A 23,886-nucleotide genomic window follows, 5' to 3' on the forward strand; every position below is an offset into this window, starting at 1 on the left:
AGAGCCAGCATCAAAGAATCCAGCAGTGCTATGGCACCTGTGCTTGGATTTATCCACACAAACACACYGTGGCTGCTTCTGGGCAGTGATAATACACTTCTAAATGGGACACAGGCAGAGGCAAAAATCAGGGATTTCCTCCACCACTTGAAATTCATACTGAAAAAAATCCTCATTTTTGAAATTATGGACTGACACACTGTTGTGAACTGTTATGGATGAAGAAACCTGGGGCACACGTGGCCACTGGGGCCAGGCAGCCTGGCGGGGGTTACTCAGCAAGTTGTCAAATTTTGGAAGATTTGCATTAAAAACGTAGGAGATACAAGAAATGTTCTCACATTTGGATATGTTGAGGTACAGAGGTTATGTGCTGTGGCAGACACAGCTGCTTTTGCACTGGCACTCTTCTAACTTCCTTTTTTTGTTAACGAGCACAGAAATCTTTGAGAAATTGCATCTGGAGTTACTGAGAAATGCTGCTGCCAAACAAGACGGTGCCTCAAAGATGACAGGAAAATTCTGCAGGAAACTTAACAATGAATTACTAACTCAGAAACAAAGGATAATATTTTAACCACTAATGCCCTAAAGTAACATCAAACATATATATTAATGGCATAGTGACAACTAAAAGAAATAACTATTAAGTTTCAAATTCCTTCCAAAACAGATAAAGTGACAAAGACCTTGTAGAGTTACACGTAACAAGCTTGGATGCCCACAACTACTACTGGTTTAGCAGACTAAAAACATATTGCACAACAGTTGATATGGGAACAGAGAACGTTGGGCTTGTACCTCTTTACCAGGACAAACCTTCTTCCTGCTGGGAGCAGTCCCGGAGCCTGGGGAGCCTCAGCCAGCGGGATCCTGGCAGGGGAGGCTCCAGAGGGACGGAGATGCTGCCCTCCCATCCGTGCAGTGGTGTCAGAGYAGTCCCACCAGCAGGATCTGAAAGCAGAACGTGGCCCCAAGGAAACATCTACAAGAGCTCGATACAGCGCTGGGACATGAGAGTGGCTCGACAGCTACTTGCAACATGCTATTATCCATAACTACACTGGCAACACAGGCACAAAATAAGGCAGTGGGTTAAATTAATCATAAAATTGTTAGAAAACATGCAAAAATAATACTGAGTTTAAAAAAAAAAAAGTTCCTTGCCCCTTTAAGTTTTTCCTCATAAAAATGCGCATATAGTTCCACACCTATATGTTGAAATCCAACCTTTAAAAAAAAAAAAAAAAAACCAAAAAAAACCAAAACCCCAGAGTAAAAAGCCCCGAGTGCCTCAGTTGTTGTTCTCTTTGGTTGTGATGGTGACCAGCTGCTTGGCAGCCTTGGCGATGTCGTAGGCGCACTGGATGACCTGCTGTGTCACCAGCTGGATGTCGGGCGCGGCGCTGGGCTCGGCRGGCAGCGCTTTCCTGCACTCCGACTGCAGTCTGTAGGCACTGGATGTCAGCAGGCGCAGGGAAGTCCTCACCAGATCCGACTTGGGCTTCTGGGAGGGGAAAACAGAAGCTGGAACCAGGCAGAACAACGCAACCTTTTAATTAGCTCACAAGGGTTCTTTGATGCGGCCAGGCTCTGCCTTTCCCTTCTCTTGCTGAATTTCTCCTCTCAGGGAGATTCCAAAAGGCTGCCAGGGAATACTGCTCTGTGCCTTCCCTTAGGAAGTTACTCATGCACATTTCTGGTGCCTGTTTACTGTCCCAGCCCACGCCCTGGCTGGCAGGAGGGGACAGTGTGTCCAGGAGGGGACAGCGTGTCCAGAACAATCGGTGCAGCCAGAACAACAGCTCTTTCCTCAGCAGTTTTGGAGAGGGGGGTAAAACTTTCCAAAAACTCAGCCATGGGGATTTCACTCCCTAAATTTGCTGTGAGAAAATAGATCATTTTTGTGGATGGATAACAGATCTAAACATGGCTGCAGGAAAGAAATCCAGGCAATGGCACTCGGATGGAAAAGGGGGTGATGAGTCTGGTGACATTCTCATATAAACACACAGCTCTTCATGCCAGATGCAAATACCTCCTGTTTTGTGCAATTCTTACGAGTTTTAAGTTCATGAGTACAATTAAAGGCYTGGACTCACACTTTAGCCCTTCCCAGTTGCCATGCTAATAAACACAAAGGTGCATCATAACCCCATCATTTCTCCCTACCTTTGGCTTTTCATTTTGAAGGGATGTAATTTTTGATTGTCATTCTGAAGGGAAATTACACAGAARGAACGAGGCCAAAACCATTTTGATGGTGACAGGTACTTACTTTTGGGAACAAGGCTGCCATTTCTGTCACTGCCACATGTATTCTCTCGGAGCACGGTATATAGCTGCAAAAAGATGCCTGAGTTATTCATTGGGCAGAGATTCCCCTTTTCCAGTTCAYTGCTCAGTGACTGTTATTCTAAAAACAACCACGTGGCTTCAGAAAAAGCAAGAACTTAACCAACAGTGCAAAATTATTTCTTAGGTTTTCATTGTTCTTCAGAGGTGGTTTGAAGGAATAACTGCCCACACTTTTTATATAAAATATTCTCAGGAAAGTCTCAGTTTGTGTGCAACTTCAGAGCACCAARATGATTTCTTGGATTAATTCATACCCAGTAAATAGACAAGRCACATTTCTCACACACATGCATCCYTAATCTACCAGCTACATTCAGTYTGTGAGTTCTAGGCTAAATATTCACTCATTTTGGTGAGTTAGTTAATAAAACAAAGGTAGATTCCATCAGTCCTCACTTCTGATTTATAAACCAAATGAAAATTGGTCTGTTCAGAATAGATCTTAAAACTATTTACCATGAACTGCTGTGCACAGTGAAGTGTTAGTGTGCTCTCTCAAAAGTCTCATTTCAAAAGACTCATTTTTATGCTTCAAAGACTCGATTTTAGCCTAAGTTAGTTCACGTGATTCAATCTTAAGCAARAGAATCTCAAAAACCACAAAGCATTCAAGAAAACTATTCAGCATCTGTGTGTTATGGTAGGTCAGTGCCCTTTCAAGCAAAAAGAGGCCCCAAACCCTGCCCCCCAGTCATTATTTATTCGATCTTCTTGCAACACCAAAGGTGCAAAAAAATCAATCACTTGCAAATGCACTAGAGAGAAGCAACACACTGGGGTCATTTTGGCAATGCAGGAAAATTGCTTTAAAATGAGTATTTCCATGTGTCTCAAGTCACATGAGTTCTTCCAAATAAACTAAAAGTGGAGAGAGGTCTTCCAAGTTCACCACAATTCCCCTTCTGCTGTTAATGAATAATCTGCRCCCTGCAGCCACAGTGACCAGCACCTATCTCATTAAAAAGGCAATTTACTGATTAAACCCTTCACTAAGGAGGCAGAGAAAGCCCTAAGAATAACCTGAATGAGACACCCAGGTGAACAACACGTGTTTCATYGCACGTTCTCCAGGTCAGCTGCAAAGTTTCCAGTGTGGCCTGGAGGAATGSCTTCAGTTTAATGTCTAAACACTCACTGTGAGCTGGTGAAATGCTCTGACACTCTGCTGGGTTTACACACATTCCTGTGAGACATCAGGAAGATATTCAAGCAGTGACAGCTTGGAAAAGGAATCCCTCATTAGCAGTAAACTGTGTTAATCTCTTCCTCCAATCCTGACATTTGCTGGCCAGGGTTTACACCAGGGCACCTGTTTTAAAGAGCCTCTCACTCAAATGTCACTTTTATTTTAGGTATTAACTAACAATATTTTGGTTGAGTTGGAAGATACCATATAAACATACCTTCTTTCATGGATTTGGGATACAAAAGATCTCATTTGACCCCCAGCTATATAAACACTTGAGGGGCCTCAGCTGTCAGGTGTRAATATTCCAGCTTGGGAATGTGAAAATCCTGCTACTTTTGCAATAGTGCACAGCAGCAGCAACTACGTGTTTTGTTCACATAATCACAGAATGGTTTGGGTTGGGAGGGACCTTCAAACCCCAAAGATTYCTTCCTAAAGGAAGAAATTAATTTCTGTGARGGTGAGGAGGCCCTGGCACAAGTTGTCCAGAGAAGCTGTGGCTGCCCCATCCYTGGAAGTGTCCAARGCCAGGCTGGATAAGGCTGKGAGCAAMCTGGGATAGTGGAAGGTGTCCCTGCCCGTGGCAGGGGGTGGAACAAGATGGGCTCGAAGGTCCCTTCTAACCCCAACTATTCTGTAACTCCATGATCCAATGAAGTTGTGGCAATTTAATTTATCAATTGACAATCAACAGAACAGGGACAGGAGAATCATTTACATCAGCTCCAGCTCCAGGCTGTGGTTGTTCCCCACTGGTCCCTACTGGGAGCTGAAGGTGCCTGGATGGGTTATCTGCAGTCCCCTCATCCCCTGGAACATTTCGTGCATCGCCTTCCACGACCCCCGTGCGGCCGGAGTGGGAGGGAAAGAGGCAGCAGAGAGAAGGAGAAAGGACACTGTGCCTGGGAGGCAGGGACAGAGGCCAGAGTACCAGGAGGCAGGGCCGGGCTGCTGGCTGGTCAGAGGCTGCAGMGGGGCTCTCTCAGCCCCGGGGACCCGCGTGCCGAGGCTGTGTCTGAGCTGGGATGTGCCCGCACGCTCCAAGGGCCTGCTCGGCCCGCAGAGCACACGAGGAGGGGTGGGAGAGAGTGAGAAACAAAAGGAACAAGGGGTTTCATTAACAGATGACACTCCTAAATAATTTTTTCACTCTCCAGTTATCTATGCAGCACATGACTTTTCTCTACAACATTGCCAGCATGAGCTTGGAGGATGTGTTATTACATCCTCAAAGATCTCATTTTGGTAAGGAAGCATTCCTCCAGGGAAAAGGAAAACAAAGATCAGCAGCTACGTACTTCAGTGTTTTTCAAGACATCACTCATCTGAGCATAGGCAAACACCCCACTCCACGTGTGGTACAGAAAACAAAAAGGCAACGTAACAGGTTTTTTAAAAACCYGATCAATTTAACAATGAAATCCAGGTACGCTTCAATTATTAAAAAAAAATTCACATGCTGCCTAGTGTGATACACACAAAAACGAAACTAATTTAAAGCTTCTCTGTGAGAACCAAGCCACAAGAGATTGCAGTGGAAAAGGTTACGCCAARGGCAACGAGCTCAGCACAAACACGGCACAAGTCGTCACTCGGCGTGAGAAGGAGAGGCCACGCCGGCCCTGCTAAAAATAGCAAAGTACAAGAAGGAAAAAACACAGAACAAAAGTGGCCCCATTGTTGTGCACTTCTCTGAGCGAGGCAGGAAGTGAGGGCTCAGCACAAACCRCTGCTGCTTCTCCCAGGCACTGAGCTGGGTCCACAGCAGAGCCAGACCTGCCAGCCTGCAGGGCCAGAGTGCTCCAGCCCCAGAATGAGCTCACAYCTGGGAATGTGGAACTCTGATTTACAGCCTTCTAAAAGAGCTCTGTGGGGAGCACAATGTGATGATCAGCAAGGGCAGCATCACTTTTAGTCACCCACAGCTATTCTGGAAATTGTTCAGGTGGGCCAGAAGCTCCCAGAGGGAGCAGGAGCTGTGRCAGCCTGATGTGCTCAGTCAGTGCTCTGCTTACTCAGCTGGGTCTGTGTCTRAACCCAATAGCTCAAAATACCTTTTGCTGGTACATAATTTGTACTTATAACTCAGCAGGAAAGCCAAATTCTCCCTTTTCACRATTTTTCTGAAGCAAGAATTGGTGCTACTATCACATTCTGCAGGGTGTGATCACCTACACAGAGGAGTGAAGACCCAAGAAAAACTGGCAGCAAGTTCTCTCCAACACATTTGATTTGTATCTTACTTCAACACATTTTGCAGCAGGACTCACAAGCTAAGGGCAGGGCAGGCAGAACTTACTGAAAAGGTGTTGGCCACTTGTCCCCAACCTGCCCTGTGGCACTAAGACCAGGACACCAGCAAACACCACAGACCTACACATTTTATGCATGTGAAATAGTGGGGCTGTATTTTACTTTCTCCTGTRCTACAGGTGAAAACATCTGAAGAATTTTCTTCGTTTTCTCACCAATTCCAGTGCTTTTCCAGYTCCTTACCTGTCATGTTTGTTCTCCTGTGCCGCTCGCAGCAGCTCCTGGATGTTCTTGGTGATCTGCTCCGTTTTCCGAATCACATCTTCTGTGCTGGGCAAACTGGAGCTGGGGGCTGGGTCAGTGTCCTCAGGGATGGACCCCTCCCCCTGCCAAATGACGCTGCGCTGCCGGCCCTTCCTGCCCGACCTGCGGGGGAGCAAAGAGGAGGTTGGCTCAGGGACAGAAGTGGCTGCTGTCACACTGGAGCAGTGCCAGCTCTGTCACAGCACCTACCCCGGCTCCTCCAGCTCCACGGGGGTGGTGGGGTTGTCGTAGTCRCTCTCGGACACGCTGCTCTGCTTCTCCAGCTTGGAGGCCTGCAAGGAACAGATCTGCTTCAGCCTGGGTGGGAAGGAGCAGCCCTGGGCTGTGCCAGAGCCGTGTCCCGTGCAGGTGGATTTGCTCTTGGCACAACAGTGGCTGCTACCATGGAGCTGCTGTGCCCTTCTCCCCATGCCTGGCTCCTGCTCAGCTTGTACCTGAGACCCTGGGCACTACCAGGACAGCACAGCCCCACCAGCCCCTGACACACTGCATGGCAGGACAGACAGACACAGCACAGCATCCTTCCCCTACTGCTGAAATTGCCCCAGGGGCACACACTGAGAAACCCACCAGGAGCAGAGACCAAATGGAGCAGCAGCACCATGAAAGAGGAGCCTGAASAGTGAGCAAGAACCACTGGAGAAGGAAAGAACACCAGAGAAGAGGCCACACCAAGGCAGCAGAGCAGAGKCCAGAGATCACGGCGGAGAGGCTGAACAGAGTGGAAACCAACTGGTGGAAGGCTGGACCTGGGAAGACCACTGCAAAATGGGAGCCCAAAAGAAGGGCTGAAGACCGTGGCAATGGGAAAGCCAAAATAAAGACAGGAGACAGAGATGGGGAGGCCAAAGTACAAGTAGAAAACCAAGGGCATGTCTGGAGCCAATGAGTTTGTTACAGTTTGGGGGCCAACATGAGAGTGGTTAAAGCCCATTGCAAACAGGAATCCAAAATGGTTGGAAAGCCAAAGTGTGAGGAATTGAGACCCACTAAATGTTTTAATACTGGCAGAGAGTTGGGAGACCAAAGAAATGAGAGCTGTGYCCCAGAGCACAGGATGCAACAAGGGCAGGAGGCCCAACCATCAGATCAGAGAGCCACGGAAGGAAAGTGTCCAAAGGAGGGCAGGGGCCAATTCCAAAGTGGGAGCTGAAATGGGAACAGGATGAATGCAGGGAAACAGAGGTTGGAATGAGCACTGCAGGACCACTGCAAGGTGAGGAGGCTGATCCAGCTGGGAGGCTGATCCCAGAGCAAAGGTTGAATGAAGAAAGAGGTACCAAAATGAGATTGGAGGCCAAATCCTCAGCCAGGCCCCAGGATCATCACACATCTGACTCCTCAAGTMTTCTAAAAACTGCAAAGCTTTGCCCAGGTGCACAGCACTGTGTGTTGGTGTCTTATTCCAAAGACAAAACACACCATGCTGATCACAGCAGCAGCTCAGGGTCCTTCACAGCCCCAACAAACAGCCCCGGGGCTCTTACAGAAACCCTGAAGTTACCACGAGGGAATCTGAAGGGTTAAAATGCAAGGGACACTTCCAATCAGCATCCCTGAGCTAAACATTGAGGAATCTGCTTACCAAATAATACTTCTACCTTGAGAACAGACCAAAAATGTGACCAGGAACYGGTTTTCACTGGTTGAAATTCAGCACATTTGTTAAGCACTCATCTGATGCTAAACCAAACAATTCTTAACTGAAGCACCTGGAGTTATGAAGCCTTCTCAATTTTAAAGTTACTTTGCAAAGAAGGAAAAAACAGCATTTTTTGAACACTCCTCTCTCAGGACAGCTGGTAAAGATCAATTGTAGAAGTGGCATCTGTTTCRAAGATAAGAAACTATGATTTGTAGAGTCTGAACTTTCTCCTCTCCCAGGTGTACAGAGACAACAACACCAAGAGTGGCAAACCTCTGCCATCTGGTCAGAAATACAAACAGCAGTGATGAATTGCAAGAAGAGGATACCATGGAATCACTAATACAGAATCAGTGTAGAACAAAAACAACCAACCAAACCCTCTGCAAGTTTGCAGWACCAGACAGCATTGCAGCCAAACCCAGATTTCCATTTGGCCAAGCAGGATGTTCCCTTGAAAGTTTTATCATCTATCCCTACTTGCAAATCTAATATTTTCAGGAATAAAATAATAATAAAATCTAGTGTTTTCTGATATGTCCAAACACTGTACAGTCAAAATAAAATGGGGACAGAAGGAATTAAAAAGCAGGTTCTGTGTCCTGGCAGGGAGAGGCCAGAGTAAACATGTAAACCCCCAAACTTGTCACATGTAAGGTAAACATTGGATTGGTGCAAGCCACCGGCCCCCAAGGAAAGCAGCTTCGATGCTGGGCCTCATGCAGTGCTTTTAGTCAGCAGGAGAGTTGTACATTGGCTTAGAAATATCAGTGAGAGCCTGGAAAATCASTGTCCAAACAGCAGCCAGTTTGTCTTGTGGCTGTCGTGGAGAACTGTGCGTGGTGTTAAAGGCTGAAGATGTGAAGTTAGACAGAGGTGAGCGCCCACAGCTCGTGGTAGCAGGGATGGAAGGGAGGAAGTTCTGCTCCATGCAGGCTGGAAGGCCAGGCAGTGAGAGGGGGAAGAGAGAGGATGTGGTTCTGGGGAGATTGKCACCTCCTCCAGGGAAAAGACCGATGGGGAAGGTACTTAACCCTTCGTGTGTTCTCATCCCTCGACCAGGAAAGCGTGGAGGGGAAGGAAGGTAGAGATGAAGAGGAGGTCACAAACGCACTCCTCCCGATCTAAAAAAATGGGAAAGACAAAAACACTCGGGAAAAACCAAAAACAAAACACAAACAAACTCTTAACTGAAATAAAGGAACATTCTTAAAACCATGAAGATGACATAAAGCAAGAATGATCTTGAGAATCTGGCTTAGGCTGAGTGGACTTATTTCTTTCAAAATACCTCTGAATTCATGCTCATTCTAATACTGAGATTCCAGAGGTGCCAAATTCCAGAGAGAATAAAAAAAATAAATCACCACATGCCAGATTAACTAACTCCACATATCAATGCTTCAGAACAGCCAAWCCTACCCAAATTTCCACCCAAATGACCTAAAGAAAGCACTCACGTTTTTGCAAACACTGTCACACACAAATGAATTCTGACATTGCTTGCTGTCAGAATTGCCTTCATATGAGCATCACAATATAATTCAAAATGACCCAGATTCCACACTTTAAATTAATTTAGTTGAAGGTGGGGACTGATTTCCTTGATGAATTCAACTGTCTTCTGTGGAATGTGCATGGAACATTTGCCCTCTCTCATGCCAAAGGTAACTTCAAAATACATTTTAAAGGTCTTAATGATTTAACTAGAAGGAAATACAAGACAAGTATTTAAATACAAGACAAGTATTTCCTTCCTCTACCAAGAGGGGAAGATATTGTCAAAAGTCCACACATTTTAAATGTGTGTCAAAAAGATACTGTCCTGCATTCCTGCCCACAGGGCAATCTAAGAAGGTGAAACAAARAATTAACTGTACCAGTTAATTAAATGCACTTGTTAATTAAATGTGCTATGTGTGTGTTGGGTCACTTCTGTAAAGTGTGAACACCTCTGGCTAACAGAGAACAGTGCAAAATCCCTCTGGCTAACAGAGAACTCCCTCTCCACATCACACAGGAAAACACTAAACCAGAAGAATCTGCTTGACTGGMAGATCTAAACCATCTCCAGCCCCCAGTTTCAAACTCAGAATAAGAAACTGGTGGTCTGGGRAAAATTTTATTTTTGCAAGGTGGTTATGAAGTTCCACAAGTTGGTACCTGCCTGTATATCTCCAGAAATACATGAMCTTTACCTACCTTCTTGGAACACTATTTTCCCCACCTTTCTGGTTTTCAGACAATCACATATTGATATTTGATACATGTCTATCTTGTGGTTAAAAAACCCAGCTGAGCAGAAGCCAAAATCTCCAGTTTATATATTCCAGAAYTGCTACAGCTTCTGCTTTTCAAACCAGCAGGCTCCTGCAGACATGTTAATACAGCAAACATGAACGACTCTCACAGTTCTTATTCCCTCTGTTATTTTTTTTCCCTCTGTGGCAGAAGCTGAGTGAACGAGCAGAGCTAGAAGAGACAGGAAAGCTGAACATGAGAGGCAATGCAGAAGCAGCAGCAGTTTTACTCACGTGTGGAGGGAAGGGCTGCAGCCTGGTGATGTTTTCTTCTGGGTAGGTGACCTCCCCCATGGGCAGGTAGGGCTTCTGGCCCGAGCCAGTCTCGTACATGGACATGGGCCTGCTGCCCCGGGCCGACGGGCGCCGCTTTAGGGAGGAATTGCTGCTGGGGTCAGGGTACTCAGAACCACCTTGCACCTGATAGATATTGGTTGTGGCCTGTCTTCTGAGGTTGGTATTTTCACTCTGCAGCGTTTGGAGCTGAAAGAAATGTTTAGCAGTGGGACTTGGTTTCCTAAGAGCAAGTGCCAAAAGCCAAGTGACCACGTGACACTCGCTTGTTAGCTTTGCTAGAAAATCCAGGTATTGCCAGCTAGGGGTTCATTTCTTTCTCAAAATCTGCTTGACTTGCTTGGTATAAGCATAGAAACACCTGTGTTCCAGATCTGGAAATATTTAGGTGCTGATTTCCAGCAGCTGCAGGGATGTAAACTAAGTTAGAYGTTAAAATTGGCTGTCGTAGCTCAAAACACACGACCCATTCCCTCCAGCCTGGTCTACTGGCACAGGAATCCTGGGATACAGAGAGGCTGTGRGGGGAAGGACTGCCAACACAATGGTTTTCCAAGCAAAGTGATCCATTTCAGCAGCCAATAAAGGACTTAGAAGAYTTTAACATAAGGCCCGTGAAATCTGACAATGCCAGAACTGCAGCACAGACACCAGAGGCAGCACAAAGGAACTCGAGCTTGCTCTGCAAAGCAAGGAGAGAGTTTAGCTTATGAAAATCAGGCAACAGCTACTACTATCTAAGAAGCCAACGAGAAAGCATTTTAAAGCTTTTGATTACCATGTATTTATTTGATAGTAAAAATGCACCAATTCTGATTGTTTTCTTTGGAGTTACTTGGAGTAAGTTTGCTATATTAACACATCGGAAAGAAAAGATTCAGTGAAGGAAAACTGCAGCACAGYAATGATCTCCCTTCTGCTACACCATGTAAATATCCTGTAGCCTCATTAATTCAGGCCCCAAAGGTTTGKTTTTTCTCCTAAATAGACTATATCTGTTTAAACTCAATATAAATGTTAATTCAGTTGATGCAAGAGAAATCCTCAACCAGCACAAGCTGTTGAAAGATCAAGGAAACACCCCRAGATCTCCCAGTGTTCACCAGAATAGAAGAGAATGAGGTGAAAGGAGCTGAACAGTCCCACCACTCTCCAAAAGCCCAGCTCTGCCCCAGAATAACAGGTCCACCCTACAGCCTGAACAACTTTCTGTACATGTCACCCTTGCAGGATTGTAATTATTTGGAAAACAGCGTTTTTTTAACACTGGTTAAAGGGATTAATTTGAGGGTAAGCAGCAAACCCTTTCTAGCTGGTATGACAGATAGGATAGTGACCTCAGATTTAAATTCTCCTTTACCCCACAAAAATATAGCTAAGTACACACACTTAAGATGTGTGCTAGCACTTGCTTCCTCATTGTTAAAACTGTTTATATTGAAGCAACACAGCAAAAACACACAACACTTGCAACAACTGCCTTGTTGCTCGGAAAACTTAATCTCTAAGTTTTGACTTAAATTATTCTCACGATTTGTTAGGTTGGATCACCATCAGCTCCACAAAAAAAAAACAAACCATTTAAAGCACATGTTGCAATAAATATTTATAATCTCATATCTGATCCCAAGGCAGCTCCACTTTAAAATGAGTTTTCTCACTATCCTAATACTGGGTTATTTGATCCTCAATTCCAGCAATTTTATTCTGACAATTTCAGACACTCCAAGAGCTGGAGGCAGGGGGTTCCTCTGCTCTGGCTGTTACCTTTTTCTGCATAATCCTCAGYTCATCACTCAGGTTGTTGTTCACCTTCATTAACTGCTGAATCTTCACCTCAGAAGCCACTAAGGCATTTTTAACCTGCATATATTCCTGGGCTGTCACTGGTCCATCTGACAAGTCTGAATCCAAGCTCTAGGAAAAGAAAGAGAAAAATACACCTTTAAGAAGAGGAAAGCAAGACCTTTGCTGAGATTACAACAGCTTTTCATGTACTTACTTTAAAGGCATCACAGCTCAAATAGAGTTTAATATAATAAGATCCATTAACCAGAATAATTTGAAGTCCTCTGTAAAAGCTATCTGCTGTCAATTATCTCTTAGCTCCTCTAAAAACATTTGCACCAACATTTCAGTGACAAATCAGTGTTTTAAAAGGGTTTTTTAAAAATAYGCAATTAAGAACTGCAAAGTTATAAAAGACAGATTGCTAAATATCCASTGTCCATATACCAGGGTAGATTAAAGCAGAACCACCAGGTTTTACTGCCCTTTGATTACATTCTGCATTTCTTCCAGGAATGGTTTAAAACACTTGGGACACTATTGGTCTGTTGTATTTCTTAAATGGGAAGCAGTAAATATTTGTGAAATACCACAGAATCAGTGATTCAGAGTTTTTTGGTAGATCTAATTAGTTCATCTATGTGTCTTATCTCCAGACATACACATTACTTTTCTGGAGAGGCATTTTTTACAATAAAAATTCCTTAAGCAATAACACTTAATTTTATTAGAAAGTTCATAGACTGAGGCATGATTATGAAATTCATTAAAATATTAATTTTCCTGGTAATTTATGCCGGTTACCTTTATGAATAACACTTAGGGGTGTACCAGTGTTTTGAGCCTACCTTCTGCCTGTTTGATTTAGCTGCATTTGTTTCCAGATCTGTATCTTCATCTGAAGCAACACTGTCATAATCAGGCTGGTCATTGTCCTGGCTTTCACTGCTGTGCTGATTGCTGATTGATTTGAGTATCAGTTCCACATTTTCTGCACATCAACAAATTAAAGACATAGCTGTAAGTCTGGRGTAGAAATGGAGGTTCATATCTCAAAAAAAATTAATTTAGATCCACCTAAGAGGAATGAATGATTACTGTCCTAAACCTCATAGTTTTATGGTTTTATCTTTTCATTTCTTCTAAGTGTTTAGGCAAGTTAAAATAAATGGTGAGAATCACTTAGCAGCTTAATAAAATTCATACAAAATGAAAAACCCCTACAGACTACAAAAGCTCACTCACCTTTGGAACCAGTGAGAGAATTCCCCTGTTGTCTTCGTTTGGCATCACTTAAAATATCTATAACCAGCGTAGCAAACTCGTGGGCATTAAATCGAGCCAGTTTCTGCCTTCCCTAAATTACAGAATAATGCAGAGGGGAAAAAAGTACATACTGTGTCAGATGAACCACACAGTTCCCAGGAAAAACTAAGATTATACACCTAAAAGTGAGTTGATWGTTCAACTACATTTATTGCAAAAAGTATGATTTAAAAGGGAAATGTGAAATTATTTTAACCTCTTTCCAAGTAGATGCAACTCTTCTACAATAATGAAATGCAGTAAAGCAATATTACTTATGCCTATTTAATTTCCTGGCCTATTAAATTATTTTTACAGTATTAAGATTTCATACCTGATTCCTGGTTGAGGAATATTCAGGATTCACAGGAAGAAAAGGGACCACTGTGGTCTCTGTTACGAGTGTGCTGTGGTTCTGAGTAGCAAGCCAAACTGCTCCAGAGGAAAAACAAAAAAAAGAGGGAATAACCTTCCTGTACTACTTGACAGTATTCTTTGTCAAATAAAAGACTGCAATTTCAAACACAAACACAATCAATTCAGAGGAAAGCTTTTSCCCAGAGGGTTCTCTACTTTGTGAAAAACACAAGATTTTTTCAATTAACATCCCCTTCAGGCACTGCAAGACAAAGAAACTCCCCTCAGCAGTAATTACTGAATACAGAAGCACTTCAACAGAACATGTGCTTGTATTAGCATCTTGTATGCAAAGGAACAATTCTGATTTGTTTTATTTCATTCCAGACAGTCTCACGCACCTGCATCTGTTTCCCTTCTGTCAACTTCATCATACACATCCATGGCAAGTTCTTCAAATAAGTGGTTGCTTAGCTAGGGATAGAAGAGAATAATTACAGTTTGAAAAGAAATGAAACCCAGTGAGATCTCTGATAACAGAGAGTAACAGAGGACAACTCTGCTCTTTTCTTCAGCCTCTATAATTCATAGAAATGCTCCCTCCTCAGTCTGCACAGAGAGCAGACACCTATGAACACTCCATTTCTAGGTCCAGAGACAACCATTCTGTTCCACACTTGTCCTTTCCTGGTTAATGGATCTTTTTTCTCTTCATCTGGTCACAAAAAAAAGACTTTTGTGTTTAGGGCGAGGCAGAGCCACTGTGGGAATGAGGYACCAAATATCACTGGGGATGTGGATTTCAATGAACAGTGAAGGCTCACAAAATATTTGTGTGTTTCAAGCTGTTCCTACAGCAGATGGGTCAAGAGATACTTGCATTAGAAAGCCTGAAAGATGAAGAGTTTGCCACATCTAGAAAAAGGGCTTTACTTACAGACTGAAGCTTCTTCTTGGCTGCTTTTGCCAGTTCTGATACATCCAGACTGCTGAAAACAWGAAGTGATCATTACATCTACAACATTTCATGGCTTAAACACAAATTCCACATTTCAATAACTCAGGGATTAAAATGTCACTTTTATCTGAAAACCCCCCCCTAATATTTTAGGATTTTTAGCATTGTTTATAACACACTGATGTCACTAATATTGCTACTAAAATACCACAATTAGCATAGGCTTAGGTTTTCTTACATAACTATTTTAAAATTTAAAATTAAATAACACAAAAAATTTCTTTGGAATATAAATACCCAACTTTTTACCCACATCATTTTTATGTTATTGAAGTTTTTTACAGAAATTTTGCAAGCAGAAGKTTGGAGAGGGGTTTACTTACAGCCGTCTTATTTCCAATTGTACAGCAATAAAAGAGGAACAGGGACTTAAAATTAGTGCTTGATACTTCTTAAACAAATACGATTTCATGATCACAACCCAAAGTTAAAAGCGTGAGTATTACAAAAATGGGTGAAAATACTCAAATGGTCCTTAAATTATKTACACAATCCGTTTGCTAGGAATTCCCCATGTGTATTCCCTTGACAGAAATGTCTCACCTTCTCCCTTGGATTTTAATAAATACAGTCAMTCTCTATAATTTTCTGATTTTGCTGATATCACAATTTTCTTTGTAGGATAAAAAGCCTCCAAGACTAATAAAGGCATAAAATAGTCAAAACGGCAACAAGTTTAAAAGGTGTTTCAGAAAGGAAAGAAAACTTAAGTATTAGGGTTTTCTAACTCTGATGGAATCAGCAACTTACCTGTCTGCCATCTGAGGTATAACAAAGTGCTGCCCATTTTTGTGCTCTAGAGTTGAAAACAAATGGCACTTTAAGAGGTTGRTACTGGCCTACAGTTTTCAATAATACAAGCATGAAGCAACACAGAATAATTTGTTTTGCATGTAATTACTCAATTTCCAATCACAGGCAACTAGCAAGTTATAAAGGAAGGCTCATGCCATGATTTCCAGGTATTATTAAAGATTCCAATTAAGGCTTATTAAAATTCCATTAAGAAAAGCAAATTAACTTCTAACAAAAGGTACCTTTATGGCTCAAAATCTGTAAGTGTCCTCAAAAAGAACCCACTTAATACAATACTCCCCTGCTGTTGCATTTCAATTAGAAGAAACTACTAGGAAGAGTTTCTACAGCATATGAAGAATATGTATTTATGGAAARCCAGAAAGGAATTAAGTTTTTCATTTATGTCTGTTTAAAACCCTGCAGTTTTATCTGAATTTTAAAGGCATCAATCTTGCATCTTTGGTTCTTGCTGTGTAATTTGTACAACGTTAGAATATTTGGAAGGGATACAGAATATGCAGTGCCTGACACAAAGATCACACAGCACAGTCTGAACTGTCCTGTAACAGCCAGGGACAGGGCTCRGAGTGCAGGTGTTGTGCTCACCTGGTTTCCTGCCACAGAGGTAGAAAGCCAACCTGTCYGTGAGCTCGTACTGGATCTCCACCAGCCGCTCTGCCAGCTCGTGGTGCCCGCCCTGCCTGCTCACACACAGGGGACAGGGACAGTCAGTGACAGCAGAAATGGTCAGAGAAAGAGATTTAGTACAAGCCAAAACTGCACATGTGTGAGGATATCAACCCATCACAGACTCACAGCCTGGTTCCACCCTGTGTGCCCTGACCCAACTGTGCAGTCCAGCCCTTTCCTATAGCAATCCCCGAGTAAACCTGCCCTCTTGGAGCCTGAACTTGCAGAAAATCTTCTCTGATTAATTTYCTGTGAGCTGCTAGATTGGCACAGCCTGTGTCATTTGGATCACAGCTGATGTATCAGGCACCCAGAACACAGGCTGTGATCTGATGAAAATACTTATGCATCACTTTTATTCATTCCCTCTTTCTGGAACAAGTATTTTTACCATGTAACAGGCAAATTATTTCAGGACAGAAACATACCTCGGAAGGTCCATTGTGTGATTTATAGACATCAGTTAATGTATGTTAGAGACTCCCACCTTGCATAGTCAACTGGAGTTTTCCCATTGGAATCTTGTGTGCCAGGATCAGCACCATAAACTGCCAGTAGTTCTGCTTGCAAAGTTTGTCCTGCCTTAGCAGCAACGTGCAGCGGGGTGTTTCCTTTCTCCTGCAAGAAACCAAGGAAAATATCTACTTAACCAACAGGTCTGAGTAGCAAATTGAAATAGAATGTGAAATGAGTATAGATAAYATGAACTGTAATTGATTGAATAGCAAAATAGTGAAAAAAAGTGTTCCTACAGGATGAAAGAAGTTGGCTTGAGCTCCTAAGGAGAGCAGTCGCAAACAGGTCTCCAGATTCCCCGTCCTCACACTGGAGTGGAGTTGCTGAAAAAGAAGCAGAATTATATTTAATACAGCAGCAACAACTAKGATACAGCAGTTGTTTTTCAGCCATGTTTTGAGAAACAAGAGCATGCAGAGTTCTCACTGCAGTTTTTTTTTGTGTAAAGGGTTTTCTCCAAGCTCACCCAAATTGACGCCTCTTAACCATCACCTCCACTATCCACATAGATAACCACAAAAAAGGGACTTCAAGTTGAAGTCAAGCTTTATTTATTTATGTAATAGTGCAGGAAACCAGAAATAGTTAAGCAATGAGCAACTAGGGGAAGTCAGTGAGATTTGCCTGTGCTGTCCCAGGAGCCACTGACCTTGCTGAGATCCTTGGCAGTGACACTGTCATCCTCACGGCACGGCAGGCGATGCACAAACGCTAACATTTGATATTTAGCTCTAATGAACTCTGCTTTGTTGGGACTGCAAAGAGAAATTCAGGCAACAAGAAGGGAAAGGAAAGAAATATCAGTGATTTCATAATGCTCCGGGAAAAGGAAAATTCACAAGTGAAGATTGAATCAGAGCTTTGCATGTTGCTGGTGGCAAAGTTAGGCATGGAAAAATATTTTCCTTAAAAAACAACCCAGTGCAGATTGTCTGACCATACAGAGAAAACTTCTGTTACAACCATCAAATATCTGCAGACAGTAGCACGTGGTGTCTGTTTCTTAAAAGAAATGCAGACTTTAAAATCATGCCAGCTTTAGAACTATACTTACTGCATGCAGTTATTTACATTTTAAAATGAAGCACCATAGTCAGGGACAAAAATCTCTGAAGTTTTATTTAATTCCTCAACCAAACTCRATTTTGTTGGCAGCATTCAGTTAAATGAAGCACAAGACAAAGAAATCTTTTGACTAAAGTGCAAGTAAAGGTCTTCACAATTGAGTAGGAATCAATACTTCAGAGAATTCAAACACTGTATYCYCATTTTTGAAATAAATTTWAAAAAATTGAAYACTTGGAATAAAAKAAAATAGTAACTACTTTAGTCATRTTAAATACTTGGAATAAAAGAAAATAATAACTTGGAATAAAACAAATACTTTGACTAAAAGAAAATAGTAACTACTTTAKTCTTGTTCTYTTCCAGCAACCATACACAAACAYGTTCCTATGAATTCCTTGCTGCTCTGCCACTGCTGAATAAAATAATCCCACTTCTCTACCACAACAATTCTGCATTTCCCACTTACTGCACTTTATCCTGTGGGCTGGCCTTGCGCCTCCCGCTCATCACAGAGGCAGGGTCCAGCAGGGAGTGTTCCCAGATGGAATTAGCACCATTGTTGTACAGCGTTTCCACCATCTGAAAGCCARAATACACAGAGATTTTGCTGCTGGCTGTACTAATCAAATATCTGTAATTATTTTCAAGCAGTTATCAAGTCAGCAGATTGCCACTCTGTGTGCCAGCATCCATAACCTGCTGGGCACATGTTTAGGAGATTATGATGAGGAATGTAATGAGAAACTCCTTAAAATCCTCTGCTCTTCCCAACAGAAGYTCCAGTGAAAAGACAATCTTGCATTACACTGAAAATTCAGGTTGAAGCAGATGTACTGYAGAAATGTGAACGAAAAGTTGAGGTGACTTGCCAAAGCAAGGTCATCAAATTCAAAAGGCAGAGACTGTTCTGGTTTTAGTGGTCCATCACAACAAAACCAGAGAAGCAGAACGAGAATAATTTAGAAAACTTAAACAGTCCAGTCCCTCTCAAACAAAAGCTTAGTGATTTAAATTACATTTGAAAAGAAAATAAGTCACTATATCTGGTTTTAACGAAGGAAAAGAGTTTTCCTCTCTACCTGCAGCAGTGTTGGAGGCCACGGGGTGTGTTTGAGATGYCTCACTTGGGAGATGTGACGGCCCAGGCTCCTGTGCACACTGCAGCACTCATCACAGATCAGGATCCCCCTGTTTATGGATGCCCAGCAAGGATCTGCAAAAGAAGCCATTCATTGTAACACAGGAGGCAACGTGACCTTGGATTTCAAAAACAGTCTAAAATTWGGAGCTCTGCCTTTTAACCTTCCCTGCTTAGCCTCTGTGTGAGCCTTGCTGGGCCTCTGGATGCTGGGAAAATGGGAAACACCAGTCCTTGCACTCATGTGGGGTGTGGGAGTCCCAGGACAGTCAGGAGACCTGCWGGGGAAACTTGGGGAAAAGCCCCACTCTTTGCAGTTCTTCCTATGAAAATACTTTCCTTTTTAAACACAACATTTATCACTACCTTGAAGTGCTTTACTTGTTATTTTGTGGACTTCTACAAAAGTATTCCTAAAAACAGTGCCTACCTGGTATTTGGAAAAACTGTTTATTTTTTTTAATTGCCAAAAAATACATTTTAAAAAACACAGAATCTATACACATAAAGTTGCCACAGCAGTCAGGCAGTCAGGCTTTTCCACCTTCTACTCAGTTTTCAGTTCTATATTATAACAATGTCTTTTAAATTTCCACTTTCAATAATAAAAACACGCAGGCGTGTCATAATAAAAAATGTTACATATGTGTCAAGTCAAAGGCTCAATAAAATTCCAAAATTCTCAAGCAAAATAACTTCATCTCTCACCAGATCCAAATGGAACCATCTTATAAGCAGCCCAGAAAGAAAACTGATGGGAAGYGAAGTAGTAAATAATAGATATGAGGTATTATATAGCTTCAAACATCAAAAGGCATAAAATCAAATGGGAATGGTACATTAGGTTGAAACAATAAATGCCCACAGGACACCAAACAGGTCCCTCAGCTGCTCAGAGCTCAGTCTCCAGAATAAACTCCAATTTCTGTCAGTGACACATGAAACTCAGCGTGCCAGAAGCCTGCAGGAACAGGCAACTGAGCAGCCAGACAGAGCTTCAGACTTAATACATCCCAGGAGAGCAAAAAAAGGAAATCAAGATCTCTTTTATTTTGGAAAAAATCTTAATTTCAAATACAGAGACGAGTTTGAGGCAAAAGAAGCGAGTACAAGGCGAGCCTAGTATCTGATGAGAGAACTTCTGAGTCCTGTCAGAACACATCTGAGCAGTGGTGCATCATGCAAAGGTCTCCTCTGACCCATGCAGCAAATGGACTGAATCCCTGCAAATGAGATGTGATCACAGCAGTGGTTTCTAAGCARAGTTGATGATCCGGGTGTGCTGCAGGCAATGCAGGCAAACCTGTCCAAGCCACGAAGGATGGGAGCATCYCCTGACCCACCACAACCAGCCCAGCCCACACCCAAATTAAAGCAGGTGTTTTAGAGAAAATAAACTGATTAATTTGTTAAAAAACAAATCAACAACAAGCACACAAACCCCTTGTTAAATCATTCCATTMTTTAACAACTTTCACTTCCAAGAAGAAAAAGAATAGCAATGGAGTGAGATGCTTTCATGGTAACCTAATGACCCAAACTGAAGCAGCCTTCCAGATTAATGAGCCTGGTCCCATCTTATTAGAGACAACCTCATCTCACATGGATGGRATCCTCAGGGATCCTTCCCCTTGCCCATTCCAGGATGTTTGTGAGCATTGCTCTGCATTATCAACAGTCAGCATTGGGGGTTTTCTTTAACTCCACCTCAATACTCGATGCCTCTGGATATTTCAGGTTTAGATTTAATGAAGTGTCTATCCTGGAATTTGAGTCATTTTTACGAGACCTAATTATGGACTCAATCAGACTATGCTTAAGCCAGTACTAAAATACACAGAATCCCAGAATCACTGAGGTTGGAAAAAACCTCCCAGAACCGAGTCCATGCTGTGCCCAATCCCCACCGTGTCACCAGCCCAGAGCACTGAGTGCCACATCGAGGTGTTCCTGGGACACCTCCAGGGATGGAGACTCCAAACCACCCTGGGCAGCCCTTTCCAATGCCTGATCACCCTTTCCATGAGGAAATTCCTCCTGATGTCCAACCTGACCCTCCCCTGAGGCCATTTCCTCTCATCTGTCCCTGTTCTCTGGGACCAGAGCCCAGCCTGGTCTGTCCCCTCCTGTCAGGGAGTTGTGCAGTGCCAGAAGGTGCCCCCTGAGCCTCCTTTGCTCCAGGCTGAGACCTCCCAGCTCTCTCAGCTGCTCCTGGTGCTCCAGACCCTTCTCCAGCTCCATTCTCTTCTCTGGACACGCTCCAGCCCCTCTGTCTGTCTGGAGAGAAAGGCCCAGAGCTGGACAAAACACTCATGTCCAGCACAGGGGGTGGTCACAGCCTGGCCCTGCTGCCCACACTGGTTTTGACACAAAAGACAASCAGGGAGAAGCTGCAGGGCTGGGCAGGCGCTTTCAGGAACCTGCAGGGTGGTTCAAAACAGGAAGCGTGAGATGAAGACAGGCCCGGCCGTGGGTTTGAGAAAGGAGCTCCTGCCTCGGGATAGGAAGTGCAGCACAAGAGCTCCTGTAAGATCACCTCGTGTCAAAGAAAAACCTCCATACTCTGCCACAGAGACAAAGGGGGCATTGAGGAGGTTCCAGGGGAAGTGCTGATTAATGCAGGTGCCAGGCAGACCTGCTGTGGTGCAAAGGCTGCAACCCCAGATCTCCAGACACAGCCCCCCAGCACCCACTGACAAACCCTCTGGTTTAGGAAAAGGAAAGGGGTTGATTCATTTTATTTACAAAAGGATTAAATGTAAGATTTCTTTATATATGTGGATAAGCCAACGGATTTCTAGCAAATAAGTAAAGACCTGGCAGTGCTCTAATGTCAYGATAACAGGCTGGGTTACAGGATTACCTCACAATGATTCTGATACCCTGAGGAGCTTAAGGAACACAAACAGACACACAGCTTTATCTCAGAGTCAGAACACCCYTGATGTGTGAAAARCACAGATAGGCTACCTTGTKTGATAGGGACAMCTGCCTGCCAGSTCYGTTTATCATAAAACCAAAATTCTACAGGGATACAAGCAGAATCCCAGAATCCCAGACTGGTTTGGGATGAGGGAGCTTAAAGCTCATCCAGTTCCATCCCTTGCCATGTGCAGWCACCTTTCACTAGCCCAAGTTGTTCCAAGCCCCATCCAATCTGGCCTTGGACATTTCCAGGGATGGGGCAACCACAGCTCCTCTGGACAACCTGTGCCAGGGCCTCACCACCCACACAGGGAAGAATTTCTTCTGTAAAAAGAAGAAAGTAACTTCTGGGAGGTTAACTTGGAATTTTTATTACTTTTTAAAACATAAGTCAGATTTAATTAAWGTTGTTCTCCCCTCTCCCACATCCTATCTTCTGCCAAATCAAGTATTATCTACATTACAGTGTTTTAATCAATTTCAGTATGTGCATAATTAATTCATTATATTGGAAAACCTGCCCAGAACACAAACAGCAAAAAACAGAGAGACGGGAAAGATACAGACAGAACAAACACACATAGCCGATAAAATAACACAAGACAGTTTTAGATACAAGAACGGCAGACCTACAGATGGCCAGGAGATGCAACAGCCTTTGTAAAGACAAGATCTGTTTCCATAAGCTCCCAAACGGATCTGCAGTGGGAGACGTGTGAGCACAGAGCAGACGCTGCTCCCTGAGCGTGTCTCCAGACACCTCAGCACAACTTTTCTGGGAAGCCTGGGACACCTACACCCAACCCTGGAGATGGGAAAAATCCCACTTTAACTGCCCCCTGACCCTGGGATTGCGGGAATGGATGGGGCTCCGASCCCAGCCCCGCTCTCGCCTTCCCGAACCCCCAAAAACAACCACCGACCCCTCCAGTGACACATTCCCAAATGACGCCCTCCTCCCACCTTTCAGCCCCGTGACTGGAAGGTGGATTTCTGTCAGCTTTCCTCACTAAATTGGGAAGCTCCACAATCCTTTCACGACGTTTAATGTGTACAGGATGTTCCCCGGAGCTCTGTCCCCCTCAGCCTCCCCCGGTGCCGGCGGGACCCGGACACTCGGACACTCGGACACGGAGTTATATCCCAGCCCTGGAAGCGTCCGAGGCCAGGCTGGACGGGGCTTGGAGCAAACCTGGGCTCCTGGAAGGTGTCCRTGCCCATGGCAGGAGGTGGAYGAAATAAGCTTTAAGGTCCYTTCCAACCCAAACCATCCCGGGCGCCTCACAGGTGCAGCGGGGGCCGTTCCGGGGCGGTGACACCCCCGGGCCAGCGGCGCYCCCGCGGCCCCCGGCCCGAGAGGGATCCGCGGGACGGGCCCGCGCAGTGCAGGTGGCGGTGCGGTGCCTACCCTGAGCGCTGCAGTCGGCGCACACCTCGCTGCTCCTCAGGCGCTTCGCCATCGCGGGACCGGCGGCAGCGGCGGCAGCGGGGCCGGTAACGGGCCCCGCCAGCCCCGGGCCGGCCCCGCGCATGCGCACCGACCCGCCCAGCGCCGCTCCGCATGTCGCCCGCGCCGCCATCTTTACTCCTGGCAYGGGGGCCTGACTTAGAATGAGCTTCGGTTCAGCGGGGCAACACGGAAAGCTCCCACCCGGGGCCGCGCCCGCCCGGCCGCTGCACCCTCTCGGCTGGGTGATGGGAAAGATGGGGCTTCGGAAGCCTGGTGGAAGAGGCCGCTTTCCAGCAAGCCCTGCCCTCACCCGCCATGGCGGGCGGGCGAGCGAAACCAAGACCGGGYGACGGCAGGGTGAGAACAGCCAGCGCTGAGCGCCCCCCCCGCGAGGAASGCAATGGGACAGCTGCGGACGGGACGTTCCATCTGTCCGCCCGCAGAGGGGGAGAGGGAGCAGCTTCCGCTTT

General features: G+C 44.4%; 1 protein-coding gene across 6 annotated transcripts; it reads right to left on the reverse strand.

The window, feature by feature from the left end:
• Positions 1 to 6: 6 nt before the first annotated feature.
• GIT2 (GIT ArfGAP 2) lies at positions 7 to 23,505 on the reverse strand. Of its 6 annotated transcripts, XM_057378095.1 has the most exons (21): positions 23,375 to 23,505; positions 18,983 to 19,116; positions 18,370 to 18,482; positions 17,485 to 17,590; positions 17,072 to 17,158; positions 16,807 to 16,937; positions 16,236 to 16,330; positions 15,582 to 15,627; positions 14,751 to 14,802; positions 14,215 to 14,287; positions 13,791 to 13,888; positions 13,397 to 13,508; positions 13,000 to 13,142; positions 12,131 to 12,280; positions 10,304 to 10,552; positions 8,804 to 8,893; positions 6,314 to 6,396; positions 6,044 to 6,226; positions 4,479 to 4,595; positions 2,279 to 2,342; positions 7 to 1,507 (listed from the first exon to the last, which is right to left on the reverse strand). In XM_057378095.1, the coding sequence occupies exons 1-21, from the start codon at positions 23,496 to 23,498 to the stop codon at positions 1,295 to 1,297; spliced, it is 2,463 nt and encodes an 820-aa protein (XP_057234078.1). In that variant the 5' UTR covers positions 23,499 to 23,505; the 3' UTR covers positions 7 to 1,294. The 6 variants fall into 6 exon arrangements, with proteins under 6 accessions (XP_057234078.1, XP_057234073.1, XP_057234072.1 ...); XM_057378090.1 differs by lacking the exon at positions 4,479 to 4,595 and having other exon boundaries at positions 14,751 to 14,799; positions 23,375 to 23,504; XM_057378089.1 differs by lacking the exon at positions 4,479 to 4,595 and having other exon boundaries at positions 23,375 to 23,504.
• Between the last annotated feature and the right edge of the window lie 381 nt (positions 23,506 to 23,886).

Source organism: Malurus melanocephalus, unplaced genomic scaffold, assembly GCF_030028575.1.
Source record: "Malurus melanocephalus ecotype Western Australia unplaced genomic scaffold, MMel_1.1 scaffold_340, whole genome shotgun sequence".
NCBI classification, from domain to species: domain Eukaryota; kingdom Metazoa; phylum Chordata; class Aves; order Passeriformes; family Maluridae; genus Malurus; species Malurus melanocephalus.